The sequence below is a fragment of the Phyllostomus hastatus genome, unplaced genomic scaffold (genome assembly GCF_019186645.2).
Source record: "Phyllostomus hastatus isolate PE091 unplaced genomic scaffold, TTU_PhHast_1.1 phas_contig_1021, whole genome shotgun sequence".
Classification (NCBI taxonomy): Eukaryota; Metazoa; Chordata; class Mammalia; order Chiroptera; family Phyllostomidae; genus Phyllostomus; species Phyllostomus hastatus.
This window is the reverse complement of record NW_025333505.1, coordinates 63400-72996: the sequence shown is the minus strand read 5'-3', so window position 1 is coordinate 72996 and position 9597 is coordinate 63400. Positions and strand designations below refer to the sequence as shown.

General features: G+C 64.7%; 1 protein-coding gene across 4 annotated transcripts; it reads left to right on the top strand.

Moving 5' to 3' along the window:
• The first annotated feature begins 962 nt into the window (after positions 1 to 962).
• LOC123815200 (zinc finger and SCAN domain-containing protein 2) lies at positions 963 to 8006 on the top strand. 4 transcript variants are annotated; one of them, XM_045833430.1, is made up of 4 exons: positions 963 to 1261; positions 3537 to 4450; positions 4572 to 4703; positions 5998 to 8006. In XM_045833430.1, the coding sequence occupies exon 2, from the start codon at positions 3565 to 3567 to the stop codon at positions 4186 to 4188; it is 624 nt and encodes a 207-aa protein (XP_045689386.1). In that variant the 5' UTR covers positions 963 to 1261; positions 3537 to 3564; the 3' UTR covers positions 4189 to 4450; positions 4572 to 4703; positions 5998 to 8006. The 4 variants fall into 4 exon arrangements, with proteins under 4 accessions (XP_045689386.1, XP_045689394.1, XP_045689378.1 ...); XM_045833438.1 differs by lacking the exon at positions 963 to 1261 and adding an exon at positions 1402 to 1473; XM_045833422.1 differs by lacking the exon at positions 963 to 1261 and adding an exon at positions 1717 to 1872.
• The last annotated feature ends 1591 nt before the right edge of the window (positions 8007 to 9597 follow it).

Below are 9597 nucleotides of genomic sequence, written 5' to 3'. Positions count from 1 at the left end.
GGAGCCCTTCAGCTCCCAGGCTCTCAGGGGCGGGGGGGGGGGGGGACGACCCTGTGAGGCCGGGAGAATGTCGCCTGGACAGCCACATCCCCGCCTGCTGTTGGGAGCCCTGCCCTGCGGAATCCCAACTGCCTGAGTCTCGTGGAACCCCAACTGCTCCCGGACCTGGCAGCTACGGAGGGGCCACGGAGCACAAGGCTAGTTCATGTCCCTCTGGCGCTTTTAACTCTAAACGGTCTCTCCCCCCTCGGGGCTCGGTTTCCGTACACGACACGCAGATTCTGAGGCATTTCCTCACTCTGGATGGGATCACCACTTCCGATAGTGGGCGTCACGCCAGGTTTCGGGGTCTCGGTGGTACCAGCGTGGCTGGGGACAGTTTGCTGGGGCGGGGGGTGGGCCTGACTTTCCGGTTGGGCTCTGCAGCTCAGGGCGGTGGGTCCCAGCCGCAGGGAAGCCACTCAGTGCCTCCGTTTGGCTTTATTTTCCCATCTATGAAATGGGAAAATAACGCCTGTCTAACCTAGACAGCACACGGTGTTGGAAAGCTCCCACGGGAGAACAGCTGGGAAAGGCTTTGTAAAGAGACAAGGGGTGTGTAGGTACGGCGCCGCACTCCTTAACGACAGTTGGGAACCGGAATTCAGCCCGGCCCTGTCCACACCAGCTGCCACCCCTGGGTGTTAAGCCGGGTCTTGCATGAGCTATCTCTGGGCCCACTTCTGAGGAGGAGGGACAATAGGGGTGTGATTTCTTCTGACCTGGCACACGGGGGTAGGCTTTGGCAAAGCTGCCGGCTGCCCCTCCCACTGCTGGCTCCCACCCAGGTCGGCGCCCCCCCCCGCCCGTCCCTGTCACGCGCCCCAAAGGCTGCCTTCACCCCCTTCACTCGCCTGTAAGGGAAGGTTTCATATCTCCAGCCCCAAGCCCTTTTCTTAGGCGCTGGGGCGGTTGGTGGGCCGCTAGGGGAGCCCCGCCTCCGGACGAGGCGCTACCTGCTGAACTGGGGTCTCAGGAATCCTGAAATGGGAGTGGCTGGGGCAGGGGGGCTGGGGAACTTGGGGTGACATTCCCGGAACCAGCCCCCACCTGGCTCCCTCTCCTGGGCGGCGGGCGCAGGGCTCGCGGCCCTCCTTTCTCTGCCAGCCGGGCTGTGGGCGAGTTAGACCTCCCAGCCTCACGGGGCTGCTGTGCGGCTGCAGCGACTGGGGCGACCGCGGCGCGGCGGCGGCGGAGAGGAGGGCTCGGGAGGCGGCGCCACGTGAGTCCGGGGCCGGCGGGGCTGGGGCCGCGGCGGGAGGTTACCGTATTTATCTAGGCCAGTGCCGGACCCTTGGGGGCGGGTCACTGCGGGCGCGCTACCGTATTTGCTGGGAGCTGCGCAGGCCCTTTCCGGGAGTGGGGAGCGCTGCGACTTTATTACGTATTTTTCCAGGGTTGCGTGATTACCCCGGAGCGCTGCGGGAGTGGGAGGTGCGGGGGATGGGGGCGGGTTGCATTCATTCCCTAAGGGAGCCGGGGCTTGCAGCGTGGTGGGATGGGTTGCGGCAGCAGGGTGGGAGGCCTACGTATTTTCAGAGGGGTGGGGTTGCGACGCAGAGTTTACCATATTCCTCCGGGGTCACTCTGGCCCCAGGAGTTGGCAAGGTTGTGCGGGGGGAAAGCGGGGTCGGGTGGGTGGGGTCAGCTCTTCTGATTAATGCAGCTGTTTGATAAGAACAGCGGTGTGGGAGGCTGGCCGTCTGTATGGGGGCGAGGGAGAAGGGGCGCGGAGGCGCTGCGGGCGAGTTACCGTATTTGCGTTGGGCAGCGCAGACTCTAGAGGAAGGAGTCACTGCTGGAGACCGGAGGAACAGGGGCGCAGTCTGGGCTGTGAGTGTGGGACAGGCTGGAGAAACTTGGGGCGCGGGGGCCACGGCCTAGGACCCTCTGGGCGGACCGGGTCTTGGTTAGGGCTGTAACTGGGGAGAGAGGGAAGGCTGCCCAGTGACGAGGCCAGGCTGAGACTGGCCCAGGGTTCTGTGATGCTCTGCCTTTGCCTATGTTAGTGCAGCCGCGGGGGGGAAACACTTGTGGGTGGGGTGGGTCTACTGCAAGTAGAACCGCGCCCCTCTCCAGGGTGCTCCACCCAGGCCCGGGGGGGGGGCAGAGGGTGCGTCTCGGAGGCCCCCCTCCCCAGAGGGACTGGGGCCGCAGTAAGCAGTGGGATCTGCAAGTGTGCAGAGGCCTGCGTGCAGGTCCAGGGGAAGGGCCAGCCAGCCAGCCTCCCCGCTGGGGTGGGGGAGGGCCGGGGAGTGGCCAGCTCTGGCGCTCTGGCGCTCTGGATGGAGTAGGCCTCCGTGCTCTGCAGGAGGAGCAGGCGCTCAGGGTATTTGGAGGCGCGGGGGTGGTGGCAGCAGGCAGTGCCCTGTGGGAGCAGTGGCCCTTTGGGTATCGATGGCTGTGCCTGGCTGGGATGATGGCTGTGGTCTTGTTGTCTATTTCCAGGGGCGTGTCTTTGGTGAGCAGCCAGCCAGTGAGCTGAGATGAGCTTTTGACTGGGTGTCAGGCAACCAGGGCCTAGTCCTGCCTCACCTTGGGCAAGTCAGTTGACCTCCCTGAGCTTCAGTGTCCCCACCTCATCCGCAAACTGGGGTTCAGTGAGCCCTGCCCCTTCCTCAGGGCTGTTGCAAGGACAGTGGGAAACAATTTAAGAGCCACACAGTGGCCTGGTGGGGGAGAACCCTTAGGAGAACCAGCGTGGACGGACAGTGCTGCACTCTGCACTCGGGGGCGCTTGTTGCATACTGAGCACTATTCGGCCTGGGCCAGGCTTTGCTGTGGGCACACGGAGAGGAGTGGAGCTGAGACACGCACCCCCCCCCCTCGCCCCGAGCTCACACTCGGGTTCTGTGACTTGCAAACAGGCCTCTCCCAGGCCCCATTTTGCTAAACAAAGAGCTGCTGCCTTGAGTGTCTAACTGAGGCTACTTTCAGGTTCAAGGGTTTTTGTTTTGTTCCTTCCTTTGAGCTTTGCAAAAAAAAAAACAACAACAACAAAAACTTTAAACCATTCCCTACCCTTCCCTCCAGACTGGGGTGCACCTCCCTGCCTGCTCTTGAGAAGTGGGGTGGAGAGATGAGATGTGCCCAGGTGCAGGGTAACTTGCAATTTGAGGAGCCCCTGAACACTAGCCATCAGCATTGGTGCAATGCCTGTGCCGCTGGCGCGGGGCGCGGTGCGGGGGATGAAGGCGGAGGCCGCTGCTGTCCTTGAGGCACTCACAGGCGAGAAGACAGGGTGGCCTGACACGAATGCAGTGTGATGAGTGAGGGGCACAGGACAGGGCCGCGGGGGGTCATGGAAGGCTTCCAGGAGGAGGTGGCACTTCAGAAGGGCGTGAAGGAGGGGCAGGATGTGGTGGAGGGGTAGAGGAGAAAGAAGGGCATCTAGCAGAGAAACACCGGCCTGAGCAAGACTGTGAAGGGGCGGGTGCTGGAAGCTGTTGGAGGACAGAGGTCCCCCCTGACTCCTCTCTCTGCTTCTGCCTCCCCAGGGGCTGGTGATTGCAGCTGGGAGTGCCCATGACCGAGCTGGCGTCCTCCGGGGGCGGGTCCCCTACGGGGGACGGGGAAGAAGGTCTGGGGGACGAGCGAGGCCTGGTCATCCACCACCCCGCGGAGGAGCAGTCCCACCGCTGCCCGCTGTGTGGCCAGACCTTCTCGCAGCAGCCCAGCCTGGTGCGGCACCAGAAGGCGCACGCCGGGGCGGGCCGCGCGGCCTCCTTCGTGTGCCCCGAGTGCGGCAAGGCCTTCAGCGTCAAGCACAACCTCGAGGTGCATCAGCGCACCCACACGGGCGAGCGCCCCTTCCCCTGCCCCGAGTGCGGGCGCTGCTTCAGCCTCAAGCAGAACCTGCTCACGCACCAGCGCATCCACAGCGGCGAGAAGCCGCACCAGTGCGCGCAGTGTGGCCGCTGCTTCCGCGAGCCGCGCTTCCTGCTCAACCACCAGCGCACCCACGCGCGTATGCCGGCCCCGCACCCGCGCCGCCCCGGTGTCTTCGGGGAGCGGCGGCCCTACTTCTGCGCCCGCTGCGGCAAGAGCTTCGCGCGCGAGGGCTCGCTCAAGACCCACCAGCGAAGCCACGGCCACGGGCCCGAGGGCCCGGCGGCGGCGGCGGCGGCCCATTTAGGCCGCGTGCTATGATGCGCGCCTGGCCTGGGGCCGGCTGTTTCCCGCCCCCGAGCCGCATCTGTGAGGCCTGGAGGTGGCGCTGGGCTGCGGTCCCCCCTCTGGATGGGATCCCGGAAGATGGGGAGGGCTGGCTGGGGGTCTCGGAGGAGTGGGCCGCCCTGCTCCGTGGCCTTCTTTTGCCCCTCCCTGCGGACGCTGGGGCTGGCTGCACAGGGCTGCTCCTGGCCCCTGCGCTGGCTTTCCTCCTCAGGATGGCTCGGCCTGGGAAGAGCAGGTGAGACCCGGGCCAAAGCCGCTGTCAGGCTTGCGGGGAGGGGGCAGGTGGGGGTGGGGGTGGGCTCACTGGTCTGTGGTAGGTCTCTGTGACCAGCTTCTTACTACACCTTCCTTAACAGAGCTGTCGGGGCAGAAAGCGACATGGAGATGGCCACCTACCGCAGCGCCCGGGCCCAGGTCATCCAGCCCCAGCATTTACCATCTGGCGCCCGCGGGAAGTCATTTCACGCCCTGTCTCAGTGTGCTCATCTGTGAGTGGGGGCTAAGCCTGAGGGGTGCGGTGAGGGCTGTCACCGCCGTGACTAGCCAAGAGAGGGGGACGTGGCTGGTCCAGAGCCTGTTTCAAGCTGTGCTGTGTGCCAGGCCCCGCGTGCGGCTGGGCTGGGCTCTCTGGAAGGGGCACAGACACAGGCCTTGTCCCCGGAGGTGCCACACCTGGTGCTCACCTAGGGGGACGAGGGCCATCACAGGGGACAGACTATAAAGTGCAGGGGTGGGGGTGGGTGTAGTCACTGGTGTCACCCAAGGCCATTTATTAGTTTGAACTAGGTCCTGGGGATGGAGAGAGGGGCCCCAGGGAGAGTAGGGGTGCTATCCCACCCGCCCCTGATAGCAGAGGGTCACATCTGCCCTGCAAAGGACTCTGTGGCCAGGGCGAGGAGACACTAACAAGGGTGCAGCGATCTCAGACGACCAGTTCAAGAACTGGAGGCCCTGGGAGGCTGGGCCTCAGTGGGACGGGCAGGAGCCTCGAGGGTCAGAGCCCCTGAGGACCTCCCCGGGAGGCGTGGCCAAGGGCGTGCCATGAGAATGGGCATAGCCAGGCCTTCCCTGGGGCCTCTGAGCCCGCCGTGGCGCTCCGAGGTGCAGCTATTTGGAGGATGAGGAAACTGAGGCTCAGCCACGCTTGCCCCAAGGCACTTAGTGGGACCTCGGTGCAAGCCTGGGTCCTTCTTTGGCTTCTGGACCCCAAGACCCTCGTCTCTACCCCACCGCCCTTAGAGAGGCTCTCACTGGTGGGGAAACAGAGCTGTGGGCATGCGGGGGTGGGACCAGGGACTGTGTGGGGAGCCCGGGCAGGGCATAACTGGGTGGAGTGGCCGCCCCGAAGGGGAGGTGGTGCCCACGGTGGTGGGTGGGGAGGAAGGACACTGGGGCTGGGAGAGGACCTGCGCTCACAGAGCCCCGGTCCCAGGCCCGGTGCTGTGCTCAGTGCTGCAGGCCCGGCCCCGCCCTCTGGCCTCCCTCAGGGCTTTGCTCTGGGATCATCGCCCTCTGCCTGCCACCCCTAGGTGGCCGTGGCAACATGGTCCACTACTTAGTGGCAGAGATTGAGAGATTATACTGGGAACGGGGACATCTGGGGCCGGTCACCAAAATGTCCTGAAGCCAAGTCACCTCATCTGTTGGATGGATGAGTGATCCTGGTGCCCGAGGACAGGTACGGGTGGCCCACCTGACTGCCCTCTCCTGGCCCCAGAGGGGTGGCCAGGCAGGGCTGGGTCATGGCCCCGGACCCGACCCTGCCTCTGTCTCCGTGAACAGATGCGGAGCGGGCAAGACCTCTGGGCAGTGTGCAAGGCACATCTGGGCACAGACACCAGGAGTGGGGACCCCGCGGGCCTGCACCCCGGCATGAGGACACGCACCCTAAGAAGACCTACCTCGGGAGGTGCCCTGCAGTGACAGCAAGGGGACTGGTGGAGCCCAGCACTGGGGACAGGTTCCGTTCCCCGGCGGGAAGACCCCCTGAGCCCGCCCGGAGTCGCGTCCAGGGAAGAGCTTGTCCCGGCCGCCTGGCTGTCTGGCCACGGGCCTCTACTCTCGAGTGGCGGCAGGGACCACGCCTGTGTGGAGAGCTGGCTTCTCCACCCCCGCCTGGCCTCCGGAGCTGGGAGGTGGCCGGCCTGACAGCGCGCGGCGCGCGGCTAGCAGACCTGGCTCTCGAGGCACGGCCTTCCCGGTGTGAACACCCACGAGCAGGCTCCGCTGGCCTTTCAGCAGAGGTTCCTCGCACCCCTGGGGGCGTGAAGCCCTTCGATGAACTGACAGAGGCTGTGGACCTGCTCCCCTGGAAAACGCGCCTACTCACAGAGATGGAAGACCCTACCAGCAGCACCAGGAGCACCCCAGCCCCGGGCCCCAACCCGCCACCCTGTCCGTGCCTGACCCAGAGGGACCGCCACACAGTAGCATCCCTCCCTCCCCCGCCGGTCCTCCTTCCCTTGTTTGGGAATAAAGAACTCTGAGGAGGGGACCCTCTTAGCGACTCTCTTCTTCCAGATCTAAGGAACAGGGCCTCAGGGGTCTGGGGCCTCCATCGCTCCCTAGACGTTGCTGGAGGCACCGTGGCCTGGCCTTGCCCTTCCCCGTTTTGGGGTTGCTGGCTGTGTGGCCCAGGCTGCGGGCTTGCTGGCGCAGCCCCGGGCTCCTGGCTCACCGTGAAGGTGGAGAAAGCTGGACCTTGTGTGGACGCTGGGTGAAGCAGCAGTTTGGGCCGAGTCAGCCCCAGGGAGAAGGAGTCCTACGTCCGGCGGCCATGCCCAGGCATTCGGCCTCGGCCGAGTACGGTGTGGGGTAGGCTGGGAAGGGAGACGCCGTCTTGCTCCTGGTGCCAGCCAGCTCCAGGCAGGGAGAGAGGCTGGCAGAGGGGCTTCTGTGTGTCCCAGTGTCCACCAGCATGGGCCAGACTCCTCCGTCTTTATGCCCAAGCAGTTGGCCTGGAGCTAGCTTCCTGGCCTCCCTCGTATGAGCTGCCCATCAGAAAAGGTGTGACTCACCAGCGACAACCAGACTTCACGAAGCTGGTTGCACTTAGGGAGGGAAACCCTTGTGGGTGGGGAGAGGCCTTTCGTCACAGCATTGAGATAAAAGCCCGGGGCTTTGCGTTGTGGGGGTCACGCAGGCCTTGGGTTTAGGTGGGGGGTGGGGGTGGTCCCAGGGCTGGGCTGCGTGTGGTCAGGGTTGTCGGGAGGCCTGTCTGCCATGTGCCTTGTCCTAGGGTGACAACCCGCTCTGGGGAGATCAGAGAGAGAGCGCCGGCATTCCTGGCTCCTGGAGCTCTCCTTGCTCCAGTGTGGAGGGAACCTCACAGACTCACCCCCGCTGATTGTCAGTTTGTTCATCCCTCCCCTCCCCCAGCTTGTACCTGTGCGGCCCCCCTTCCTGCCTCAGGCTTCCTTGGGATCTCTCTGAAATGTGCGGCTCCCGCCCACCGCCCGCCGCACCCTCTTCTGCAGCAGCCCAGCTCCCCCCGACCGCCCAGCCCACATCCCCTTCCTGCTCTGCAGTGTCTGTGTTAACTCACCAGCGCCCCCTTGGGGACTGCATGCAGCCTTACACTCCAGCTTCCTGTGTGTGTGTGTGTGTGTGTGTGTGTGTGTGTGCGCGCGCCCGCACGCGTTAAGTGAGGGTGTCTTAAATTTCCAACACTGTGAGCTTCCTGAGGGCAAGGGACACGTCATTTCTTCTTGAACCCCAGCAGGGACTAGCACAGGGCTGGGCTCAGCACTCGGCACGTACTTACTTGCTGACTGGCTCGTGGACCAAGTGCTGGAGGCCGTAGGGGGCGTGCGGTGGGAGGTGCGGGCGGGGAGGGGGCATGTTAGTTCACAGTGGGGCGTTTCACTGGCTGTGGGCTTCCCCGCCCTGGGGCAATCATGGCCATAGGAGGCCGAAGGTCCCATCCATAGCTGGGGCAGTGGGACAGGAGGGACCGCCCCCCAAGGCTGCGCATGACTGTGCTTCAATAGTCATCCAGGCTGGACATTCCCGTTGGTCACTGACACCCAATGCGATGACCGAGTGGAATAAATGTTCTGCTGACATCAATTGGTGTGAGGAGTGGTCATTTGGGGCTCAGCTGGAGCAGGGTGGGGGCCTCCAGCTACCTCCATCATTGCTTGAGGGGGTCTCGTTCAAGGTCACGTGGGCTGTAGGAAGCATAACTCCAAAGGGCCTGCAACGGATAAGCTCAGTGCCCCCACCTCCACCCCACCCCCCGGCCTAATGACTGCGGTGTGGAGTCGGGTAATGGATACGGGGTGGGGTCCCCAGGAAGTAGTCCCAGCCGCTTGCTCCGCCCACAGTGAGGCCGAGATGCTCCCCATGGGCACCTGAGAGGTGCGCCGCGGAGGGGTTCGGGCTAGAGGGCTGTCTGCACCAGGAGGCGTGGCCATAGCTGTCCCTACTTTAATCTCCCCATCTGTGACACAGAAAAAGTCCCGCTCTTCCTACCCACGGAGTTGTGAGAGTCACGCGTGAGCATGAGCTGTGTGTGCTGAAAAGCGCGGCAGCGTCACCAGCGTCCTATGCCTGAGGTGCCCCTGGCGCTGAGCTGACCACTCGCTTCGCCTCCCACGAGGCTCCTGTGGCAGAGAGCGCTGGACCGCACAGTTGTGTCGGGCCCACCGCCAGGGAGCTGGGGCCTGAGCGAGGGACTCCCTCCTGTTGATGGCGCTGGGGCCGGGCCTGGTCCTGGCGGAGGCTCATTCCAGAACCTTCCTTCTGTGCCTGGCTCTTTGGCTCAGACTTTCGGCTGCCTTGATTGTGTCTATCTGCCAAGGAGGGTCGTACCTTGAGGACCTGGTGTTGTGGGGGGCGAATCAGGCAGGACCCTGGCTGCACTCAAACCGGCCACCCAAGAAGGGAACTGGGGGCTCGTGTCACTGAGAAGGGCAGTGACTTGATGGTTGACACCCAGGACGTAGCCCCTCTTCGGCTCAGCTCTTCCCCGTGGCGGCTGCCTCCCAGCTCGCAGGGCAGGAAGGAGTGGGCAGCAGCTCAGCCCCTGCCTGCCCGGGCTCGGTCCCGCCCCTCGCCGTCTGAACCAATTGCAGGGCCCGCTCCAGATGGTCTGAACTGGTCCATGCCCTTGACCAGACCCCGGCGGCCGGGCCAGGCCAGGGGGACTGCAGCGCTGTGAATGGCCAGGCCTGGGTACGTGCCACTGCCACGGGGTCAGCTCCTCCTGGAGCCCGTGGGTCCAGAGTGGGGAAGGGACCGTTCACCAGGGGCAAAGCAGAGGCTGCAGGAGGTGAGAGGAAGCCGGGTGGTCCGCCAACAGCCCTGCTCCTGACTGACCAGCAGCGCCGCCCTCGCGGGGACTTGTTACTGATGCCCAGTGCAGCCCCACTCCCGACCCCA